The 25,870-nt window shown below is 42.8% G+C and overlaps 1 protein-coding gene across 3 annotated transcripts in view; it reads right to left on the reverse strand.

The window, feature by feature from the left end:
• The window catches only part of erbin (erbb2 interacting protein), a 57,204-nt gene that overhangs the window by 11,900 nt on the left and 19,434 nt on the right, over positions 1 to 25,870 (reverse strand). For all 3 annotated transcript variants that reach the window (XM_030770020.1, XM_030770018.1, XM_030770019.1), the window contains 14 exons: positions 17,857 to 18,061; positions 17,152 to 17,269; positions 14,975 to 15,053; positions 14,654 to 14,743; positions 13,808 to 13,864; positions 10,061 to 10,124; positions 9,698 to 9,772; positions 8,187 to 8,331; positions 7,035 to 7,107; positions 4,858 to 4,987; positions 4,324 to 4,439; positions 3,243 to 3,312; positions 1,868 to 1,967; positions 886 to 1,007 (listed from right to left, as the gene is read on the reverse strand). In XM_030770020.1, the coding sequence (XP_030625880.1) occupies positions 886 to 1,007; positions 1,868 to 1,967; positions 3,243 to 3,312; positions 4,324 to 4,439; positions 4,858 to 4,987; positions 7,035 to 7,107; positions 8,187 to 8,331; positions 9,698 to 9,772; positions 10,061 to 10,124; positions 13,808 to 13,864; positions 14,654 to 14,743; positions 14,975 to 15,053; positions 17,152 to 17,269; positions 17,857 to 18,045 (1,428 nt within the window). In that variant the 5' untranslated portion in view covers positions 18,046 to 18,061. The remainder of the gene's footprint in view (positions 1 to 885; positions 1,008 to 1,867; positions 1,968 to 3,242; positions 3,313 to 4,323; positions 4,440 to 4,857; positions 4,988 to 7,034; positions 7,108 to 8,186; positions 8,332 to 9,697; positions 9,773 to 10,060; positions 10,125 to 13,807; positions 13,865 to 14,653; positions 14,744 to 14,974; positions 15,054 to 17,151; positions 17,270 to 17,856; positions 18,062 to 25,870) is intronic.

The raw sequence follows: 25,870 nt of genomic DNA on the forward strand, positions 1-25,870 counted from the left end.
TACTGCCAGAGCTCACACTGACACTGCCATCAGACACAGACAGATTTAGAGGTGGCATGTGTTTCTGGCACTTCCCCTTTAGCCGTACGGGGACAGACAGCCATACGGAGTCATCAGGAATTGTGAGGGTGAGAAAGAGGAAAAAGAGAGAGGCAGTGTGTGTGTGTGTGTGTGTGTGTGTGTGTGTGGGAGAGAGAGAGAGAAAGAGAGAGTCATAGATATGCTGAAAGAGCTTAGAGAAGCTGAAAGGAGGACAGTTTTCAGTTTACTTTTTGATAGCTGCCATTAAGCAGGGTGTGTTAAATGAGAATTCCACCAAAACAGGTGCAGGTTGTAACATGCTAACACAGATTCCCTGGAACACAGGGGGAATGCCAAGCCAGATACGACACAGCTCCAACTTTCTCTAAAGGCCGCGTAACAGCTGGAACTGTTGCCCCATTCTATGAACTCATGCAAAGTGCATACCAAAACAATGGCTGAGTCCTTCACACAGGTTTGAATGTTGTGTGAACATTTCTGCTGTTTCTATAGAAAACCAACCAACCAATCAAAAAATATGTACTTTTCATTCATCAGACGAGCTCAAGCGAATCGATTTAAGATGGTCTAAACATATATAGGAACGCAATATTTAATCCTGAGCTCCCAGAGGGAGCCATTAACAGCAGTGCGAAAATAACTGTATTGGTGCATTCAAATAGGAGTGGTATGTGAGAGAAAGACTGAGACCGACGAAGAAAGAAGCAGGGAAAAGGGGAGAAAAGGAGACAGACAGAATACAGGAGAGAAGAGGAGAAAAAGAGACAGACAGAATAGAGGAGAAAAGAGGAGAAAAGGAGACAGGCAAAAGTTCCCAGATTTAATGCTAAATGTGGAACCGACCCTTGGGGGAGCTTCTCTCTCATCCTTGTCCTCATCGCACTCGAACGCTACTTGTGCCCGTTGTTTGCGCTGCTCCTCCCACAGAGACGGGTTAAAGCTCTCGCTGTCTGAATTAGGTACATCTGAGAGACACGCACACAACATTAACATGGCACAGCATGGCAAAACACACACAGAAAAACAAAGCTCTATGAAACACTGTGTGTCAAAGAAGCATGTAACTGACACCATGCTACATATGCTTAATAAGGTTTTTTTCAAACTCTTTTGTGTATGGGCAACAACAAAAACAAGTGATTAAAATGCGAAACCATTAGTAAAATGAGTCCTGAATGTCTTTAAAATGTGGGGTTCACTTCTCAGCTGTCGGACTAAATGTACTTTAAGTTCACTTTTCGTTGAAGCTACACTTTTTGCTGCTGCTAGAAAAAGTCAGAAACTCAAATGACAATTCATTTTTCATCCCCTTTTTGACAGAGTGCATGCTGAGGAGAGCATATTGTTCAGGAGCGGAACAGATTGGATGTTTCTGAAAGCTCAGAAACACTCAAACAGTTTTCGAGAATTACTGAGAACTGGCTTTAGTGCCAAGATGTTGCTTTTGAAGAGTTTTAACTTGGGTTGCTAGGAAACAGGTTAAGACTTTTTAATCTCCCCCTCTGTGGAATTCAGTTAGCCTCCACATTTGTGATTTCCCTCACAGCTTTGCTCCTGGTAACAATGCAGGCCTGTGTCTTCAGAGAAAAACAACAGCAACCGCTCTATGACTGAATGTACATGGCAGTTTTTGTTGAAGTTCAATCATAATGAGAGTTCAGAGCAGGTCTCAAACCCACTGACAAGCCGTAAGGAACAGGAATGCGTTAGTTTTTATTCATGTAACTTTCCTAAGTGCAGTAACTGTACAAAACTATAGGCAGAATAAACACTGTTGAGAAGAGAGAGAGTGAGTGAGAGAGAGAGGTTGAGGTTGAATACTCACACTCCTCTGTTCTGGTCTGTTGAGGGAACATGTAGTTGGTGAGAACTGTCTTGTGTGTCTCTGGATCCTCCTCCTTCTGCAGTGGAATCAGGGGCTTTGACTGGGGAAAGACCACACCGAATCAAAACTATGTAAACTGACTACAGTAAACAAAGTCTTAAAATACTACAAAATCACTACAATATACAAAAAACTTCAAAAGAAAAACATGTACTGAACGTGTACTGAGACAATTCATTCATATTCATTACACATTACTCATTTACAGTATTTTTTTTACAAGATGTCCTGGTAGTTTATCAGTGAGCGTACTGAATGGGTCAGAATTCAAAGCAGGTGCTTTTCCAGGTCAAGCATCTGAATACATTCATTACAAGGGCCAGTCATGCAACAGTGGGCTCACCAGAGGGCCTAGTTAAACATTAATCACAATAAGGTTTGAGAAACCAACAATCACAATCAATAAAGAGCCCAGCTGCCAAGAAGAGAGCTCCACCTCCCCGCGCACAAACCCATCTCAAGTGACACACACTGACGCATCTGTGCATTCATAAGACGTGCACACAGAGAGCAGTGGTGCAGAAAATCACACATGTCATCAAATTGTTTATCAAAGTTTCTGAGGTACTGTTAGCATCATCTGAAATCAAATTGTTCGGTATTTACTGGCTTAAGACGGTTTCTTAAAGTCCTCAGGGGTAGAGACTTCAGTGTGGCATAGCAAAGCTTGGAAACGTTTTATTATTTTATGGTATTTCCCTGTTTTCCTGGCTGAGGTCAAGTCAGCTGGAAGTCTGAGTTTCACAAACATGTTTATGAGGGATCATGTTAAAAACCTAAGAAATCTCCCTTGTCTACATAGCCAGTGCTATTGTAGAAGGATTACAGAAGTGGAGACAGAGCAATTTGGTCCCTGTAAGCTTGAACCAGGACAAAAGCTTTTAAGGTCTCTTTGTGCTAAGGGCTTGAGATGTTGGTTGGTGGTGTGTGGGAGGGTGGAGGTGATCGTTATATACTCCAACCATTAGTCAGAGCCTCTATGGCCACTTGCGCTGATTACTCAGACTTTCAATTACAGCACTTCCACCCACCCACCCAAACACACACACACACACAGACCCACCCAAACACACACACACACACCGATGAGAAGCTCCGGAAAACCAAAAACAGCATAAAATAACAACCCTCTGCCCACATTTTGGACCAAAGCCCAAAGCACACGTTTGCAGACTTGATTAATACATGCTAATGGTCTTTAATGTGGTATAAACGTCAAGAGGAGGAATTTCAGGTCAAAGCGTAGTGCATGGAGGAACAGAAGAATACAAGGGATTTCAGCTGTCAAATGTAAAATAGCCTTGGCTTTGCCAACCTGGTTTTCAGAGAGCCACATGGCAGTCATCTGGTTCAGCTTAGTGAAACTGTAGGGAAGGTTCTTCAGCCTGTGTGCACAAAGAAAGTTAGAGTCATTAGTAGTAATGGAAACATCGGCCATCAGCACAGTGTGGGAAAGTGGGAGAGTGGAATAATAAAATTATGAGTTGGAATCTGTGTTGTGCTATGGTTTTAGCCTGGCCTTTGATAGACTGTAAAGTGAAAAATGAGTGTTTGGCCTAGGTAATAAACAGGCCCTTGTTGAACTTTATGACTAAATGACACTGTTTGCTGACTCACAGCCATATACGCTACTTGTGACACAGAAAAAGCAATGTTACTATGAATAACACCACGAAATGACACTCTCAGCTGGAGAGTCTGTACGACAAAACAACTCAAAATGTCACACTTTCACATCCTGAATTTCAGTAGGCTTTATGCAAATGCTTGCATGCATTTAAAATAGGGAACGAATTTTTGATTACCAACTGTGGTGATTTACTGCATTTATTGTCAAGGCCTCTCTGCATCATAAACAGCTTTCAGCTCTTAACTGGTGAGTAAAGGAAAGGATGTGCTCTGAAGTCAAATATCCGTCAACAGCTACAAGATTACTCTCCACTCCCTACATGTGCTAAATGAAGGAGCAGCCACTCCACCACTGTCATTTGACACCCAAAGACAGGACTTCAATTCACTCCTCACAGACGGTCAAACATGGCACAACGGTACTGTACCATAATCAAATGTTTGCAGATACTAATCTGAGAACAGAGGCACCCCAACTAAAAGATCAAGGCTAAAGTTTAAAAATCACTGATTAAACTATTACTTAAAGTTTCATTACAGGTATTAAAATGAATGACAGCTAATACTGTCTGAAACTAATGACAATTCTCCTCTCTTTACGTGCCTCTTAAGCCTAATCATGCAGTGAATGCAAAACTGTTGGGGCTCGGTAAGTCCTGACTTAGTGTCCAGGATAAGTACTCAAATGTCAGGCCTGTGGATGAATGTGTGGAGTGTGTGTGATGAACTAATGCCTGAGAGGAGGGGGGTAGGGGGTGGAGACTCACTTGTTATCACTGAGATTGATGACCTTGAGCTTCTGCATGTCACCCATGTCCTCCGGCAGAGACTCCAGCTTATTGGAGTGGAGGAACAGCACCGTGGTATTTTTCAAGTTGCCAATCTGTAAGCCAGAGGGACAGTTAGCAGACACACACACACACACACACACGGAGTCTTACACGTGGACCTCCACGGCAGAAAAGTGTCCTGACAGCCACTGAGCCACGAGAACAGGCTTTGATAAGAATACACAGTCAATGCGGGTCACTTCAGATATTCATCAGTACACAGCAGGGGACAGGCTACTTTCAGTGGAATGGATCAAAATTCTTTTGCTATGTAATGTGCAGACAGAAACAAACCATAGTTCAATAAAATGGAAACACAGATTGAAAAAGCACAGGGCTCCAGGCTAAAGGCACTGTTAGACAAGTGCTAAACTGGATTATTAGTAGCGGAGGGCATATTACTTACTGGTATTATAATAAGTTTGTATGGGATACTGATATAAAGGAGTAAAGCTGGAAGCCAGCACTGACCTCTGCGGGTATCTGGGTGAGGAAGTTGTGGTCGGCAGCAAAGGTGCGCAGGTTGACACACTGGCCGATGGATGACGGCAAAGCCTCAATCTCATTAAAACTGCAGTCCAGCTCATCCAGAGCAGCCAGACTGAAGAAAGAGCAGGACAACCAAGGATTACACTTAACAGAGAAATAAGTCTTTATGCAGAGGGAGGTCCCTGCTACACACACTGGGGACATTATATCACTAGATCTGTCTATCTCTACAATAGGCTTTTAAAGCATGTATAATACATACTCTCATCTCTGCAAAGATCGGACCTAAAAAAAAATTTAAATTAAATGCCTTAAATCCCTTGTTTATTGTCACTGCCAAGCATCTGTCAAAAAGGCCTTTTGCTCCTATTTCAGCTCTTATGAAAACCCTTTATGGTTATTTACACTCTCTGAACGTGTGTGTGCTAGAGAAATCAGTCCTGGTAGAGTTGCACTGATTATAGATAAATGATTATTCACAACCTGGTTCTCATTATCCCTTAACAAGTTTGGTTGAAAAGACAAATTCCAAAAGTGAGCTTATTTTGAATGTATGCACAGGGTCTTGTTCAAACATCAATTTAACAAGAAATAAGGCAAATGAAAATATATGTGAAAGATGGACAGAAGCAGGCAATGGTTTCCCCTGCATGGAGCTCAACACCAGAGCAACGACATAAAGAGTTACGATCAAACGATGCATTAAACATTACAGCGTGGTGATATACCACAGACTGCATACCAGATGGCAACGATAAAACTCAAAATTTGATTATTGCACATCAAGAATGTAAAATCGGTTATGGGTTAACAAAAGGCTTATAAATGCGGGATTACTGTGAACACAATCATTGTGAAACATATAAAGTTATTTAAAAGGTTTTTATGGGGAGGGCGGCTGTTGGGTAGAAGGTAAACGGATGTCGGTTTGTTCTGCAGTGCCACACTGATGACATAACTCATTCGGCCGCGCAGGCCAGTGCACAGGAAACAGGCTGAATTAGCACAGACGTGTAGAACATATCGCCATAATCACAATGACCTCACTACTAACCAGACAGGAAATTTGTCTTTCATTACACTAAACATACATGAATTTAATGCATTTTGTAACTCAAATACAGAATTCAAACATATGTAATAGTAAACAAGCTACTGTAGTACCCAGAGACCAAATTTAAGATAACATAACTCATACTGAGAGGCACAATGTACAGCCCTACTGTGTACAGGATATTAAAAGGACATGAGTTCCATTCTTAGTAACTCTACTAAAGGAAAAACAGAGTGTCAACAGCGTTCACATGGCAGCGTAAATAAGTGAATGGAATAGAAGATTAAATATCAGTCTGCATCACAGCCCTTGGATTAAAACCAAGTCCTTTGCAATTGCATGTTCATAATCCCAGCGCAGCAGCTTTGCTTAATCCAGGGCCTAGGAAATCTAACCTAACATAAGGGATAATTGGCATGTTTGGAAACAATGAGACAAAAATGGATCACTAAACAAGCTGGCAACTCCAGGTAACATCTTTCTGAGAGAAAATTAATTTAGCTCCCCTCTGTCTTTCTCTCTCTTTCTCTCTCACAAACACACCCACATATGCACACAGACACAGACACACACATACACACACACACAGAAAAAGCAGAAGGAACCAGAGATGTCGCTACATTAGGATGAGTTAGGGCTTCTGTGCAAAATGAAGCCTGGGGATTGTACAGTAATCCGCCCATATGGACGCACACTTTCCCCATTTACAAGTAAAGGACAATGCTTTCTGTTTGATCTTCTGTCTGTGTGTGTACCAACAGCTGACAGCTCAAGCCAGGCTCTGAGGATTTCTATAGCATTCTAAAGCATACTGTACACATACTATGTAAAAGAGTCAATCTGTCAAAGACCAGGGATTACAGTCACCCACTGACTGACTGGCATTAAAGCCAGTGGGGCTGGTTGATTGGTCTGCCACTTAAGAAGGCCTACCAGGTCAAGTTATGCTACCAAAAGCTAAGAACATTTCGCTCCCAGTTCCAAGGGTGATCGGGCATTCCCTGCTTATGTGTATGTTTAAACTGAAACCTCAGCGTGAAGATAACCATCAAACTTAAGGAGGCACATTTTGCAAACACCCTTCAGAGGAGTGGTGCTGGCTTACCCGCCTATTGAGTCTGGAAGGTACATGAGCTGATTCTCATCCACTTTCAGTGCAGTCAATTTCTTCAGTGATCCTAGACAGAGATAGGGAGAGATAGAGGGCGCGCTTTAAGGAGACGGACACTGACCATGTCTCAATGCTATCTCACTTAAAAGCAATAAATTGGTATAACTGATACAATTAACATAAAAAAGCAACATACAATAAACACTGGGTATGGTAACCAGACGACAAAAAGTGATTTTCGGAAAAACTGAACTTAACAATGAATATCGTTAAAACCATAAAGCCCTAATAGTGCATGCAATAACAGAAAAACAAACTGTGAAAACACTTTTATAATGATAGAGCTCCTCTTTAAACATAAAAGCACTGCTTTCTGTACCAAATATGTTTCATTAATTTATCCAAAGTCAGTGTTTTGTCAGGGTGAAATGCATTTGTGTATTTAGAAAGGAAAGAGCAGTCAGTGTGGCTTTGACTCATCTCTGCTATGGCACAGAAGATGAAGTCCACTTCAGCACGCCGCTTCATTACAGGGATATCCGGATGAGTCATTCAGCGGCAATGAGATTCTATTACTATTCATGTTCATTTTGCAGGAGCACATCTCACCTGTTCTCTGCCCACACACCAACAATACCTAGTCATTCTGTGTGTACACAATAGAACACAGCTCTCAATTCTGGTTTTTCTGTTTCAGCTATATTGTTTTGCATGGATTACAAGTGCTTACAGAGCCACATACTGTACTTCCATTAAAAAGAAAAAAGAAAAAGGGTCCATTATGCTCTGGGCATTACAGTTTTGAGCTGATGTGTGTATACGGCACATAAATGTAAATCATGTCACCTAAATTAGATGGAACTCATCAGCTGTGTGTTCTGAGGAACTGGCCATAATGCTGCTTTAAAAAGACATTCCGTCACTGCAGCAGTTAATGCAGATGCCCAAGTGTTGCATTCAATACAGGCAGTGGAGATAAAAACGCTTTGATGTAAAAAGCATGATACAAGCACAGTTTAACCTTGTGTATATGGGCATATATTTGGCATAGCCAGCCATTCTGGACATTTACTGTTAAAGTGTGTGGTTGTGTGTGTGTGTGTGTGTTAATGTTGAGAATGTTGTTCAGAGTGGGTTCTTCTGTACCTATAGAGCCAGGCAGCTGTGTCAGTGCATTGCTGGACAGGAGCAGGTCCTGCAGGTTCTCACAGCCGGAGATCTGCTCATCCACCATCTCCACGTTGTTCTTGGATACGTCCAAGTAGCAGAGCTGTTTCAGTGTCCCAATCATCTGCAACAATACATACAGCACCAGCAAACACATAAGAGCTCGGTAACAAGGCCGGTGCTGCTGGGAGATGGATATCTGATTTGCAGTGACCTCCAGTAATAGGAGGCAGAATGAGGGGGGTTAGTAAGAAGGTGAAGGTCAGTTAAAGACAACCAGAGGACAGAGAGCACTGTAGAGACAGATGCCCGGTACAGACTGTACACTCCAATCAGCCATCCTTTTTGATGAGCAGCTTTCTCAACTGGGTAACAGCTCTCTAAAAGGGTCTAACTGGGTCCCTTGAACAGGGTTTTTCATGTTTCACAACCACTAATCCCTCTGGTCAGAACCACAGTGATAGAGATGGGCATCCATTTTATAACTACTTACATGATTGTCTTGTTCCAGACAGGGTCAGATAAGATCTCCTCTGTCTTTGAATCACTTTGAATGAAGCTTTTAATCAACCAACATTAACTGCCCGAATAAAGAACACAGAAATCCTACTGAACTCTTGGTGCACCAGGTTCTCCACCAATTAAAAAGGCGGGGAGCTCCCTGGGCCGCAATCAACGCTTGTGCGTCTCAGTGACATGTTAACCCTGCCATTGATTAATCAGTACAAGTGCAAGCTGGGCAGACCATAAGAGGCTTCATCAAAAGCGCTAACAAATGAAGAGAAACTAAATTCCACAAAAGGAGAACACGCAACATTCAAGGGCCAGAGAAACACTGTAGTAAGCTGACCTTCCAGAGGTCAAGAGGTCAAGTAAGACATGTTTAGATTAAATATTTAGGGTCTTGTCTACAGGTCAACATTTTCACAGGCTGTCTGCAGCATTTACTTTGCAGGATTTTCAGCAATTTGCTAATCTTAATCCAGATGGCCAGATGGCAATTAATGTCAGATGTTGAAAGCAAGCAAATGCTGTAATTATGACCTAGTTTAAACAAGATGGTATTTTGGCAAGAACCATTGTGCATTCTGCAGAATTCACTTCAAAATGACTTCAACAATCATAAAACCCTGATTTTTATTTAAGTAAATGTCAAGCACTGGAAAAGTAAGCTATCAAAGACTGGCAACAACTCTGATTAGTTAACGCTCTGAATTCCTGTGGGTTTCGTGCCCTTAAGGAAAGAGCACCCAAGTTTCCTTTATCCTGTATGAGGAAACATTATAATGCTTTTCGCTCTAACTTTCTCGTATTTTATTGAAATTTAACTGTTATTAAATGTTACTTACCCAGTGACTTAACAGTTAAAGGGTAAGAACAGAGATGTTTTAGGTAAATATCATGCTTGTGATGTGTAGACACAGAACATAAAGAGAAGGCGCAGAGGCCAAGAAAAACAGAGCAGATGAAAGCCAGCATAGCTGTCCTACCCCTGGTAAAAATGTCAGTTTGTTTCCATCCATCCACAGCTCTTTGATTCCAGTGAGCTGCTCCAAAACCTCAGGCTAGTGAGGGAAGAAAGAGAAAGAGAAAGGGAAAGAAAAAAAAAAAAAACAACCATTTTAATAACTTAGAAAATCCAAGTGCTTTTGGTAAAACCCCACAGTGAATAATGAAAAATTCTCTAGGGTCAAATCTCGGTGATGGTGCGATCATTTGGTAATTTTCGGCGCTGGTTAAGAGTCCTGTGTTTTCAGTGAGACGTAAACAACAGTTGAAAACAGGTAAATGGTCGCTGAAAAAGGGCACTGCTGACCGTGTAAAAACCAGTGTGTCTGCGGGGTGACGCTTACCACTTCAGTGAACTCGTTACTTCCCAGGTCCAGCCGCTCCAGCTGCGTCAATTTATGCATGCTTCTGCAGACACACACACACACACACAGACAGACACAGATCAAGGTCAACCTACAGTATGACTGATTGAATATAAACATATCTAAGCGTTCATCATCAGTCACAGGAAATTCACATGTTCTGAGTGACATAAAACACACATATAAACTCATACACATAGACAAAATTAGGGAAGATTTAATAAGATGGCCTTATTTTGATCAGTGGTCATCAACAGACATTTATGTCACCTTGAATCTTCATGGCTTGTCTGGATGAATGGCCAGTGAGCTCATGAACACTTTTCTGAGGACAAACTGCCTAAGAGTCAAGTCACCTTGAGCTGTAATAACCAGCTACTTTACTGACTCAGAGACAGTCAGGCCAGGCACTTTGACACCCAAAGAGAATATGAGAAACCAGAACATATATATATATATACATATATACACACGCGCACACACACACACACACACACACAAACATACACACACACACACATGTTTATATATACATACTTACTGCAATTTGGATTCTGACTGATTTACTTTTCACTGGCCCTTTTACAACACCTCCCTCTAGACCCATTTAGTCACAATGAACTTAATGTTTCACTATATAGACCTGGTATTCAGTCATGAGCTAAATCTACATGCTGATTTGATGAGAAATGCAAATAGAAAATAGTTGTGTTGTGGTAGTGCTCTGTTTAGACCACGTTTTCGAAGCACCTTCCTTTAAACGTCACAGGGAAGAGTTTATTTCCCCCTTTGACGTCAGACAGTGTGAGAAAGACATGCCAGTACATCGTTCAAGAGGCTGTGCACAACAATGAGCCCAAGGCTGCATAATACCGAACAAAGTTCATACTGGCATGCCATTTTACAGCAAATACAACAGTACTACGTGCTCTGATATACTAAAACACTTGTTATTGGCATATAACATGGTAAAAACTGAAAGTTTGAGCAAGCAAAATGATGACTGAACACAAGAGAAGTGTACCAAATATTCTCATGCTCTTGTTATAAATGATTCAATGACACATGTCTACTCCTTTGAAAAGTGAAATAAATGAATGAACGAACGAATGAATAAATGAATAAAACACGTTTTTTGGGGGTTTTTTTTTAAAAAGAAAAGCAGGGACTGACAGTTACCCTGACAACCATACTGAGGTTGTGTTTTTGACTGGTCAGCATGTGACTACAGAAAGAGCCTGTATATGCAATACCACAGCCTCCTGCACACTGCTTCTGATATGACTACTCAGATAGGTTTTTATAATTCTTATAACTCAGACATATATCCTTCTAGTAACATATCAAAAACATTTTTAAGTGGCTTGCCAAACTATTTCCGATTGGCAGAATGTGACAAAGCCACGTGACAGACCCGTGACACGTTTATGGCTCTGAGTTTACTTTCAGACACTTCACACATGCTGAAACATAAATAAGCCTGAATTTGTGAATACAAAATAAAAGCCTGGACTTTAAATGTTGGATCCTGTCTATTTATCGTCTCGTCAATATATATTGTCTACACATAAAGAATAAATATATTCTTCTTGACCCAGACTAACTGTTAGAAATAACCTGGCCTAAACATTAGGCAGACAAAAACCCTCTCAACTAAGTCTGGGGAACAATCCCAGCATTGAGGACATTCTACTAAAAAAAAACAAAAAAAACTGTTTTGACCAAATAGAATGGTGACCCTCCCTCTTTGCCGTCTAAAACATTTTGAATAAAAATGGTAATAAAGATAATAACTGGCATGATCAAGAGAGGAGAGAGAAATCATTCAACACACACGTGTGTGAGTATGCACTTGTCTCTGTTCAGGTCCTTAAATGGCCTTCTGCTCAAGGACCTCTTTATGTCTACATACGTCTACTCGCGCCTGTCATGTCTGTACGGTTTTCACTGAGGATGAAACGAAAGCCAAAGCACAAGCTTTTCTTCTGCTCAAGAAAATCCGCCAAAAAAGGAAAGGCTTTCTGAGAAGGAGAGCGTAGCCCAAAGCGAAAATCTGGATCCTCCGCTGCAATCTTCCATTTTGATTTTAATGTGATATTTTTTATAATTAAGAGAGAGAACAGGCTGTCTTTGTGGGCATTTAAAGCCCACTGGGCATTAGCCAGTTTAGTCACATTCTTTCATTGAGTTTGGCATTGGCATCATGGAGGGCCATGTGAGCCAAAGCTTCATTCATATGGAAGCATGTGCTGGGCAGGCACAGTGAGAGACTGCTGGGGTCTGTTCCAGTCTGACCAGACGCCTGATTCACACAACACTGAACAATAGCAAGGCACCCAAACATGTACTGCCTGTGAGCACTCTACAGTCATGGCCTGCACTGCAGTTTACATAGTTTAATTTCCCAAAAAATGCACTGACCATAGCCTGTTTTAAGCTAAATGCAGGAGTGCAAAAGAGAGAGAGAGAGAGAGAGAGAGAGAGAGAGAGAGAGAGAGAGAGAGAGAGCGCGCAAGGGGGGGAGAGAGAGTGAGAGTGTGTGTGTGTGTGTGTGTTCGTAAAGGGCGTGTGAGTGCATGCCCTCCTCAGGCTCTCATTTTTCCTGCTGCCACATCCTGTTGGTGCAGTTCCAAAGTAAGCACTCAGATTACTCTCCACAGAGCCTTTATCCAGAGCACATCTCACTGCTCCACAGTCAGCTCATCCCTGCCTTTCAATCAGGCTTACACAGTCCCACAAATGGCTGTCAATCAGCTCATTTAATGGCTTTTAATCAGCTCACCTTCTACTCTTCTGCAGAGGTCCCTAGCCACTTGTGCAGTGGGCTTCATTTGGAGTGCTTTAAAGCATATAAGACTGTTTATCCATTAAGCCAATAAAATGAGAACAAGATTATAACTGACCCTATCTGTGTACTGATCACTGACAGTTTAGGTATGAGATGGTCATGACAGATAAACCTATTAGGCTTATGTGGGGACCCAGCCTCTTAGTAAAAGATCTGAGTTTAAGAGATACTCTGCCCTTACCAACGGATGCAGGAACCACTTGAACCCTTCCATCAACCTCTCCACTCACAGAAATAATCATAATGCAACAGTTAGAGACATGAAACACCAGATGCTTTTGTCTGCCCTGACTGCCTCTGTGAAAACTATGCAAAAGTAGAAAAACTATTGCATCAGAGAGGCTCTCTTGCTTTAGCTGTCAGACCAAACTCAGGGTTGAGAACTAGGAGGAGTATCTGTCTAGCACCTGCACCTCTCTACAGCCCTAACTATGGTTCCTGGGAGTACACACACACACACACACACACACACACACAGACACACACATTCACACATATACACACATACACATTCAAATACACACACACACACACACACACACACATACACATTCACATATGCACATACACATATACATGCACACACACACACACACACACACACACACACACACACACACAAATGATGAAACAGCAGCCACAGAAAATTCAGCGATGGGTTATAAAACTTGTCCCAGCATGTAGCGGGGGATGATGATTATGTAAGGCTGTGGAATATGAAGCTACAGTTAAAAAAGAAACAGAGCGATGGGTGCTTTCTCTGCCTGCATCTTGACATGAGGCATTCTGTTTTCAATCTCAAACCATTTCTTTGTTTAAGGTTTGTACAGCGTAAAGATCTATCGTGGTACTTCACATTATGCTAGATCTCCACTCACTTTGGCAGCATCTTTAACTGGTTCTCTCGAAGCTCCAAAATCTGCAGCTTCGTTAACCTGAGGAAAAGAGAGAAACAAATCAAAAATGGTTAATATCAAAAGTCCTATAAAAATAAAAATGAGATGTTTTAATATGAGCCAAACAGCCAAACTATCCTGTAATCAAGACAGTTGTACGGCTTCAAACTGCAAAAACCAGATTGTATGAGCATTGCATATTAGGCTCAAACATACAGCAGAAGATTCAGAAAGCAAAATTTCATATTGCGTGTACTTAGAGGCCAGTATGTTGATCTTAATCTTGACTGTGTGCTTACAGTCACATCAATAAAGTGTCCCAGTGCGTGACCTTTCATCAGATTGCCTGTATTTGCATGAGGATGTATAGTTCCTACTCACACAGATGTGATAAGGCTTTATGGAGTATTGGTAAAGACCATTTGTCCTTTGTAAGTAACTGCTTTCATCCACCTATTACTAGGAGGTTTGAACAAACACCTTACTGAATGCAGATCTATTCTTTACAACTGCCTTATTCGAAGCGAGGTTTCCAACAAAGCATTGTTGTACATTTCACATGTACATTTTACATTTCACACTGAATCTTTTGAGGGAGTTGATCAATATGTTGCTTCTGAGGCCTATGAAAAAATGAAAGGTTAAAATATGTTCTTCGTTCTTCTTTGGTCAACAGGCACTGGTACATCCTAATGTAAAATGTAACACCATTACTGTATCACATATCTACATCTCAGTTGTTCCTGAAATGGGAACTGGCACGATCCATTTCCTAGGTTCTCTCTCTCTCTCTCTCTTTATATAAGAGTGTGTGTGTGTGTGTCTGACCTGCCAAAGCTGGCAGGTAGGAACTCGAGGAAGGCATCGTTCAGGTAGAGCTGGGTCAGACTGAGGAGCTGGGTGAAGCCCTCAGGGAGCCTGCACAGACACAAGAGAAACTCCATTACATCACCGACAACAAGAACAAGCACTTCACCTATCACACCACACCTTATCACCTCTGACCTGCACCTGGAACATGATTCACCCAAAACAAATCAGGTCTACAAGCCATTAGAGGACATCACCTGACTACTGAAGTGCTCATGAAGGTTTACACACACAGTGTAGAAGTAGAGTGCATAAGCTTTTTTTTTTTTTTTTTCTTACTTGGAAATGGGATTCACACTTGCTTCAACAATGGCCAAGACTTTGCAGTTCTTGATATTTTCTGGAAACTCTTGAATGCCTGAAATAGAAACAATTATTTTATTCTGGTACTTTCATTTAAATGGGACAACACAAAACAGAAACTGAGAACTATCAATATAAAAAGTAACATATAACTCCTTAAGAGGAAAGTGGAATTCTCTAAAATGCAACAGATCATCTGAATTTAGGTTTAGTAACCCTAAATAATAACCCTGAATCTTCTGTCTACAAAAAGACCACAAGCACGCAGTGCTAAGATCACAAATAAACAATAACCCTCTTCTAATAAGCAGCTCTTTTTATACCCTCACTCAGCTGTGTTCCCCATAATACCACAGGTGGGAGTGAAACACACGCATACATGCACACACACACGCATACATGCACACACACACACGCACACGCTCACACCTGGTTAAATGCTGACAGAGCTTCTTTGAGTTCTCATCTCAACAACATCCGTTCAGAGTGAACCTGTGTGTGTGGTGACTGGAGATGTTTTAGCGTCAGAGTTCGTCTTAAACCACCTCTGTGCTGTGCTCACCACACTTCAGGCAACAGTGTGAACGACGCAGCTCCTGTGTTACACAAACTAACTCCACCAACAAGAAGAGAGCAAGTCGCTCTTTGTGTGTTGTAAACGGAGGACAAATGACAGCCTGATGAGCAGGGGGAACAGAAACGCACAGGGAGCCATCCACCAGGTTAAACACGGACATTGGTTGGAACAGCAGGGCCGGCGTGGTCTGAGGGGGAGACGGATCCTCTTCTGTCTCCAGCTGCTCCAGTGCTCTGAATAACAACCACCTCGTCCTTGGCCCGCAAACACCCCCATCTTTTCCAAGAAGTGGGCTTCCTCAGAGTCCGTCAGCAGCAGAATGCAATCAAGGATGAATGCAGAGTGCGCTGAGAGCGTGGAGAATGCCAAGACATCTCAGGTCTATCAATTACGGCACAGGGCGAAAAGAGGGGCTCATCTCGGCACCGTGAATATAACTCGGCTTTTCGTGTAAGGCAGAGGTCAATATGAGCGCTGCGGCCGCCCACCAGAGAGACGTGTAATGCACAGTGATACGGGTATTAGCTCAGACCAAGAGAAAAAGGCAGTAGATGTAATGTGATGGTTGGGCAGTGCAGGCTACTGCACATCTTTCAGTATCAAACAATTCTTCATTTCCACCACAGTTAAATGATTTCTGATTATTCCTGATTATTATTTTATGATTAATAATATTAAATGATTACTGATACTGTTCGACTGTTCGCATCCATCACTGAATGATGTCTGATGCTTTTGTCACCAGGGTATCATTAAAATCTCCAGACTCATTTTTTCCCCCCAAAGTACAATACTTCTTATCATCGTCTTCATAAGAATCACTGCCCATCCGGGTCTATGAGACATTTTTCCATCAAAATGCTGATACATCTACTCAACCATTAAAGGAGAAGAAAGAAAAGTACAAACGCCAGTAAGTGAACTGAGTGTGATATTTTCAGTGACACGGCGCTGCTCCGAACTGGAAACATTCTGTTGCATGTTTAATACAAGTCCAGTCTTGTCTGTTTCCATCTTCCTTTTATCAGTCACATCATCGTGTCAACTGTTTCATCCACAGTTGTGTGTAAACAGAAAAACATTGGGTCGAGAACCTGTTCGCTTAGCTACTGCATTAAGTGTGATACGCTTGAGGGTAAATTTAACTGCTCTGAAATCACGTCGACGTCAGGTTACATTCACGTTCAGCTGACAGAAAAACCAGGTACTTTCTGCAATCTCCGGCTTTAAATGTTTCATTCATTGACAACACAGGAGATGGGGACAGTACGCAACAGCGGCGGGGTTCGGTCTAAAACCACTTCAAAATGAACCTGAATAAAGCCCTGAGCTGAACGCGCTCACGGCCCCTGTCATTACCAATTCCCACTGCAAACGAATACTCACACATCTCCTCTTACACAGATGAATCACATAACACGGAGGGGAGAAAGGTGAAAAATGGCAAGAAAAACAAGTTCAGCACAATTTGCACAGTGATTAGTTTGCATAAATGTGGCCGGAATGAATAATGAACCGGGTAAGAGGAGACTTTGGCCTGTAAAAGAGGGTGAGAGAAAATGGCCATTCTGCTTACTGTTCTTGCTGACGTCAAGCTCCCTGAGATTGATGAGGTTTGCAATGGCCGGTGGCAAAACTGTGAGGTCGTTGTCTGGCAGACTCAGTCGGTGGAGCAACTGACAGTTGAACAGTTGCTATGGCAGAGAAAGAGAGACGAGGACAGAGGAGACAAAAAAAACAAAACATATTTTTGCAGTCAGTAAGAGATCACAAAATTTGACTTATGATTCAGCAAACTGAACAGCAGCACGAGCCAGCTGAGAGCAGTTTAGCACACAGCAGTCACTCTGAGACTGAACTACGCCAATGACACGAAACAGGATTACACTCCTCATTATCACTGATAATGGAGTCCACAGTGAGAGCTAAAACCAACTGAAATCATGTACAGGGCCAGCCGGAGTTTCCAAAAATCCACTGCTGTGATTTTACTGAGAATTAAGGCTCTGTAACAGAGGAAATTTGGATGCGACATTATGGTGAAGATTTTCTGACAGTCAGATCAATACCAGATAATTGCTGCTTAAACCACTAGCTTTTCTTTAATCAGCTTCAGACATTTTCTGTTGCACTCTAAGGATAACCGAAATGTGATATTTGTATTCTTTGTCATATCTAAATGTGGTTAGATTGCATACATTACACAGGCTACATTTTTTGACCAAAACTCTCATGAAACGAGAGGAAAAGATACTGTGTGAGCTTGTGAAAGTAGACATACTTTGGGCAGTTCCTCAATCTGGTTGGCATCCAGGTAGAGCTCCTCCAAGGTCTTCTCAAAGCTGAAGATCTCCTTGGGCACCTGTTCCAGGCTACAGTGCGAATAGTCCAAAGAGGTGACTGTCTCCTCCTCTCCTCGCAGACAGCGACATGGCACCAGCCGCACAAACAGACTCCGTTTAGTGCTCATCCTGTATCCTCAGGCACTGAGAGACAAGAGAGGGAGAGAAAGAGAGACAGAAATTAAAGTGTGGGTGTGTGTGTGTTAGTGACCATGTGGGCTCCAGAGATCTACTAAGAGTCACACAGGAACATGAGAACACAGGATAATGATAACACAATCTGCATTTGTGGACACAGGGAGAAATTTAGCAGTGAGAACCCCATCCATTAGAGCATCACAGTTTCACACCATGAAGCTTCATCCTTCATAAAAGACTTCTTATGTCAGGCCACCAGACAGAAAGCAAACAAGTGAGAACAGACTATGCAGACTTTTCACCTTGACAAACCCATATTTCAGGAGGCACACACTATGCAATTTTGCAAATACTGCGGTAAAGACTGGAGTTGGTCATTCATGACCTTGGAATAGATTGCTATGCAGTACACTGTGTGAATACATACACACATACAGATGTGTGTGTGTGTGTATATAAAAATTATATATATATATACATACACACACATATACACCCATCTGCATATAGACACATAGCCATTCTCTCTGACATCATAATCATACTGAGGCAAGGTAAGAGAAGAGTAACTCTTTATTATTTATATTCTTACATTACAAGCACTACACATCACTGTGTGTACAGAAACAAGGACAATGCTGCCCTTCAGTGTCCTTGTCTATTTTGGAAACTATCGCAGCGACATTCATTCAATTGGGCCTGTGTGACATCAAAGGGATATGTTTGCAGTCTATTTTACAATCAATTTATTGTTACAATCATGGCATTCATTTGGATTAAGCCGACAGCAGCAGAAAAAACATGGCTAGAGGCATGATCCATTACTTTGTTGAAGGTGTGAGTGATGACCAAACACACTTCAATCTGCATTTAGATGACCGTCTCGATTGGGTTTTCCGCTAATGCTATTCACAATGATGCATGAGCCTCTAACTAATCAGCATACAAATGCTATGAGGACGGGGGGCCGAGGAGCGGCCTACGACCAGGCCTCCACAGTCAGTCCTCAACTGCAACACCTCATCACAGAAAGAAAGGAGAAACTGTGTGGGCAACATGTCCTTCTCCGGGTTTGTTTATTCAGACAATGGCGTGAGGATGTTCGGAAAAAAATCACCACTATCACTGCCTGAAAAGACAAATGACGCAGTTTAGCCAGAATTTCGTAAGAGGCTTTTGCTTCATGAACATGACGCCACATAGGGATGGCTACTCTTGGAACCGGACCAGGCAAACCGCTGTGTTACTTCACACTGTGGTCTGATGAACTAGGACACATCTGCAGTCTATCTACCACTTGCTGATGATGTCCAAACAAGAAAAACCATGTAACTGCAGAAGAGGGTGAATAAAATGTGTCTCAATCTAAAGCGACGCGACTCTCGTAGAGGGCAATGTGAGTCAATGAGAAAAGCGTGGGAAAAAAAAACCAAACTGTGAATGAGTTCTTTTTTTTTCCAGACATAGCCTCAGTTAGTCTTGGGCCATGTGAGGATGACTACAGGCTAGGGAGAACTGCTCAGGACAGAGGGGACACAGCAGCAGTCAGCAGTGTGCAGAGTGGAATGTGACTCTGTCAATGAGAGCTCTGTAGAGAGTGCGTGGAGAATCTGACCTTTCTCTGTCCTCCTCCTCCTCATACTGAGACCGATACAAACCTCTTCTCTGTGCATGTTTGTGAATGCGTGTGTGGATATGTGTTTGGAGATACAGCGTCTGACAGACAACTAACAGCAGCAAAAATGTGTTGGTTATCTATTGTTAACAATGGAGGCTAATGGGCAGACAGTCCTGGACAAATAGTTTTAAATACAGTTTTTTTTTTTCCTGTGGTGACTCCAAACAAGGCTATGAATTTAAATGCAATGCAATGCTAAATTTGCTCGCTCAGTAAACGGAGTCTCACTTTAGGCGGTGCAGTCTTTCGCAAAGGTCAGAGCGTGACAGATTCTCGGTAAACCCCGTCCATAGTTTCAGTTCCAGGCGGGGCCACTGAGGCCACGCGGCTGTGCGTCCCACAGAGCTGCAGCGTGAGCCTGCGGGCTGGAGCTGACTCTGGCAGGGAGGCCGAACAGACAGCTCTCTGGAGGCCTCTTCTTATCAGCCATAGTAAACAGCAGGCTCTGCTGACATACACCCACCCACACACACACACACACACACACAGGCCGGCGGAGGGAAACGGGTGTGCCTGCTTCTACAGCCTGTCAACTCACATTGCAGGGGAGTGGATTTCCCTTTCAGAGAACTGATCTACCGCTGCAGGCCTGGCCGCACCAGCGCTGGACTGTAGATGCTAACTTAAGCACTGGGAGACACTCTGTTAATTATGGTGAGTTGGATGGAGAACGGAGGGTCTCAGGTGGTGTCTGAGTCATGCGTCAGTCAGTTGGAAAAGCGTGGGGAGGGGTGTTGTATAACAGCTGGGAGACACAGTAGCGTGTGTGGTCTCAAAACAAATCAAAAACACCACAGTGGTTTCTCTCATCTCTTTACAGAGAATCAATTAAAGTGACAGAACCAAACAGGTGGAGTATAAGGTTGAAGTAAATGCTTTCAAGCTATCTGCATCTCTGTTTGTGTCACCACTGTCACACACCCACATTAATGAATGGATCAGCTATTTTAAAAGTCCTGTGAGTCCCCCACTGAAGGCTGGTGTTAAGGGTGTAAAGTGATGCATATTACTCACATTACTCTCACTGTGGCTTCCTCGGGTCTTAAAGGAACTGACACACATCTCGCTGTCCCTGCACATGGACGTGCATGCACGTATTAAACAACAGACTTCTTTACAGGACTGCACATGATTTTTTTTTTTTTTTTTAACCTGATGCCAAAACACCGGGAATTCTTACTATCGGCAAGCATTACACATTGTTTGCGCTTCTGATAATTAGCAGTGACGTTACTCATCATTTCAAGCCGTTACACCCTTTTTCTTTTCATGTCTCACCCCACGAAAATATAGGCACCGTGCTCATTATGCAGCGGGCGTACGCTTTAACTGAGCGAATGGTTACAGCGGCTTTGATGACAGTGTCAGCCGAGTAACCAATTTAAAATAACAACCAAACACAATGTGTCATTTCTCAGTCCATACACATGATAAGTCATATCGGAATATATGAGTCCACAAAAACAAAGTAGATTTAATCTCTAGGCCTCTCTGAGTGGGAGCTTGATTTCTTATACTGAGGCAGGCATGTACTGTTCTGAAAAAGGTCAGATCAGTCAGTTGTCGCTTTCTAGTCATCATGTGTACCTTATTCGGTTTAAATGACATGCTGAGGCAATAATCTCGTCGTTCAAGTTTAGTTTTCTTATACTGATTTTCTAGAGGATGAGCTTATATATAACAGGTTCTCCAATTTAGTTTTCTTCAAGAACCTTAAAGTGCACTGATGTTTAGATTTATTCCACTCATGTCATGGATGACTGCCTTAAAATAACTGCTCAACTTCAGCTCTCACACACGTTTTCTGAAAGAAAAACCTTAAAATGAAAGGTACTGAAGATTAACTTTCCAATCATTAATCATCTGTTACACCTACTTTTTACTGTTGAATGCAAACCGCACGCAAATACCAAAAATGTCCTTTCTACGGATGGTGTTTGACAAATATCTTGGACGCGTCATAGGAACTTCCCTTTAGTAAGAGATATCTTTTCCTCTTTCTGTGCGATCTGACACACCACCCTTGTGCGGGACCCATTCCGTTCAGAGCCCTCATGCGAGAAAAGAGAGAGAGAGGGAGAGAGTGAGCACAAAGTGCTGGAGCGCTGCACGCTGAAAGAGAAAGTCTCTTCCGCCAGAGAGTCGCTCTTTGTGCAGGCTGTAGAATACATCAGACCACCTCCAGACCGGTGGGTCAGTGTCATCACCATAGAGATCAGTAACATTGCAGGACTAGTGAGAGAGATGGGTTGTGGCAAAGCCAATGGGTTGGGGGCAGAGTGGACGTTTTACAGCCAGTTCACAATATCCACACTAGGTTCCTATCAAAGGTCACTCGTGCCTCTATTTCGGTATTTTCTCTCTCGACATGAGACATGTAACAGTCTGACAAACCAGTAGTGCCTTAGCTGAAGAGCAAACCCGGCTGTGATGCCGAGATAAAAGCTCACTATTTGGAGAAATATTCTAGCTGATAGTCTATGCACCCAGTGACCCAAGATGTGCCAGACAGCAATAACCAACCACGCAACAGTGTGGAGATTTCGAGTGAAACCCCGGGGGCATGCCTAACCTGCAGACTGTGGTAAACGCGTGAGGAAGCAAGCGCAGGAAATGCAAAAGCATTTTTCACTTTGTCTCTAAAAGTGTCTTTAAGTTCACGCCACTACAGAATGCATCAGTTTCATGGTCATTTCAGCAACAATTGATCGAAGAAGTAAGGTATACCGAAGCAGTTCAAGGGTTCAGGTCTCAAGCTGTTCTTTTTTCATGCTACTCCTCTGATGAGAAGATCAAGGCAAAGACTATGTGTGGGAGAGACGGAGAGGGAGAGAGGGAGGGAGGGAGATAGAGAAAGGCAGAGTCTCTCTGGAGCCAGGGGCTGCCTACTGGGATTCACTGACCCATTTCATGAGGCCACATGGACAAGTGCTGGGGACCAATTAGACAATTCTCACTCTTTAACTACTGCTCTGGTCCCTGTGCCCAACCCCCACACTGTGGTTTCGTGAGCTCCGAACACGGCGTAGAACAGGAAGTTCTCTGCTGTCTCTCAAGTTGTCTGCAGTCTCCTCTCAATAAAAGTGTCGCAGACTAGCCTGCGTTTCCTGACATTGCTCATGAGTGTTGTGAGAACACCTCCGTGCGTAAAACTCATCCTTTCGTGTGCATTAACGTTAGATTTTTCTCAGTTCCTTGCTGTGAGAGGAGACACTTACTGCTTTTTCAATGGATCTGCACTTTGAGCGAATGGCAGATTAGAAGCAACACTGGCAGACTGACAGGGCTGTGGTCTGTGAGATATGGAACTGAAATACAGACAGTGCTGCAGTTATTTATAGGAGATGCTGGTCTGGGTAATAGGGCAGAATGGGATTAGTATAAGACTTGTTCCAGGAGCTTTGATCCAGACGCAGAGCAGGAACTGCTGCAGGAATGCTGGGGTTGATGCTGAAATGGCACACCAGAGAATTAGGCCAAGCTTGTAGGGAAAAGAGAACATAGAGAATCGAAAATAGAAAACATCAAGCATTACCCAGAGAAAATGAAGTCTGAAAATAACATCTGACTAACATGAGAGATGCAGCTCTGGCTTCTGAAGAAACAGAACTATTTTGTCTAGCCATTCATATTTCACCCCCCCCCCCCCTTTTTTCCAGTTTACTATTGCAGGACCAAAGGAGTATTAAGCTACTGAAACACAATTTAAATGGACTGGCTATTTGTTATAATGACGAAATATGGAGCTACAATGAAGGATTCAATTCAATTCAATTCAATTTTATCATCATTAACACAACGCGCAGGCACATGTGCAAACGAAAAGAGGGAGATATACATATATATAAGTATAATAAGATCACAGCTATCTGATTAAAACAGATGTGTCAGCCCTCCAGGACTGGACGAGGGGGCCCCTGAACGTCACACAACAGACAGCGAGAAAAAAAAATAACCCACATAATGTATTGCTAACCTACACATTACAGAAATGTTCCACTGTAACGAGACACCATCTCCTCTGAAAGACAACCCAAGTGCCACGTTGGAAGGCTTAGTGATCAAAATGCACTTAAAAACTCCCTTTTTACTGAGGGAGATCTATCTATAAAATCTCAAAACATTTACTGAATGGCAAAATCTCAACTTTCACAGGGGAAAAGTAAAACCTGTAGGTATTTGAGAGAAGAAAAGCGACCAGTCATTCTCTCATTATGAACTGGCTTTTTCTGCAAGGATTTCATACCCACTCCGATTCATTTTAATCTTGTATTGCCTGAGATACACGTGGCCGGGCTGTGGCGTGCACACAGGTCAAGCCTGTGTCCGACTGTGTGTCAGGTAAGGTGGGCTGTTGTATAAACAGCGCTCGAATAGAGCAGGCAGAAAGGGTGTTTATTACCTCTCTGCTTCTCACTGATAGCATTTCAATCACCCCCTGCTGACACAGCTGGGATCAAGACTCCCTCAATAATTCAGCGACAGATCAAGTTATAGAGGCCGACTGGCAGACAAGCATTTACCCCCACACCGCAAGCATCCCGGTCAAACAGAAACTACAGGTTTCCAGCTTGAAGTGTACTGCGTTCCAGTAGGGATGCATGGAATTTTTTACCAACAGATGTGATTCCTTGTATGAAAATGAAGTTGACTTCGTCAAGACGTGTACTTTGCACTGTTGTTGGTATCGGTATTGAGGGCACTGTGTACAGGAAGAACCTGCTCCGCCAGTTCTTCCCCCACTGATTTTGGTTCTCACTGTTCTCCTGAAAGCACAGTGGTCTTAAGGGACCTGGATGAACAAAACCGGCATTGTTTGGGTGAATCCTTTCTGAAGTGAGGGTGGGTAATGTGATCTGTGGCATACACAGTGTGTTCACTGCATCTTACTGCTCTCCAGGCATTGGAACCACAAATACACCACAACCGTGTAAGATCACCCGCATTTTTTTTTTTTTTTTCCACCTGACACTGAACGGACTGTCTCACACCTAGTGCCTATTCAGTCTTTCACAATGACTGACTGTCCCACACTCTCACGCAATTGTGCTTCCAATGCCACAGTGAGAGCTGAGCATACCTGTGCTGTAAGTGAACCTGACCCAACCCCCCCTGCCCTCCCCCACGAAGTTCCCTCCTTCTACCAGAGACCAAAAGGGCAGATTTGTATATGCCATAACACAGTCTGACATCATGGAACAAGGTTGCAGAAAAACACCTTTTATAAGAAGGAGTCATCACAGTTATGTCGAGAGTGAGGAAATAGGCATGGTTTAATACTCAAAAGATATGCAAATAAAAAACATTTCACTACTCACACTTTTATTTGATAGCTCTGTAATGTTATGGGTTCACAACACAAGCAAACTACTGATTTCTATTGATTTCTGGCATTTGTAACCTATGTAGTGAGTGAAAAGGTCACTGAAGCCTAAGGGAAAAGGGGAACGGGTCGCACCTCACACCGGAAAAACAGAAGTAAGCACGGGTCATTCATCACGGGTCAGTCTATGTTTAGCTGTTACCAAAGCTGCAGATCAACTAGCTTTTTTAAGGTGATTAAAGACAAAAAGAGTCACTAAATGTCAAATGTCTGCTGGTTCTGGACTTGACTTGAGCCTGGAGGTGTTTGTTACACTGTGAACTGACCAGTACACTATGTCCGGAGCAGCCTGAGAAAGACGAGATGCGTGTACTCTGGAGCTCTTCCACTGTTGTCCTGAAGGTCAAGCCCAGTGTCAGGTGCCAGATTCACACCAACTACACAGATGGATCACTGAGTGAATCCACTGCAGAGGAAACACAGTGGACAGGACAGAGCAGCGCAGCACGGTGCTGCTCTGTTGGGGAGGGTGGGGGGGGGGTGTCTGACTCTTGCGACCTCTGTTGAATTTCAGACTAACTATGGGTAGTTCATAAAGGAACAGGTCTGCGCTTGCATTAGGTTCCAGATATTTGACCCTTTGCTCTGAGAGTGATGTGCGCCCTTATCAATTATGAGTGAGCTGCCTTATTTAGATATGCCGTCCAAAGCTCACTCCTGCATTACTCAGAAGCAAGACTTGGCACACACGCAGTGTGCCAGCCCTAAATAGCAACTGGTTTAAAAGCCTAGAATCTGCTAGCATAAGTGTTCA

This window comes from Chanos chanos, chromosome 3, assembly GCF_902362185.1.
Source record: "Chanos chanos chromosome 3, fChaCha1.1, whole genome shotgun sequence".
In the NCBI taxonomy this organism is placed as follows: domain Eukaryota; kingdom Metazoa; phylum Chordata; class Actinopteri; order Gonorynchiformes; family Chanidae; genus Chanos; species Chanos chanos.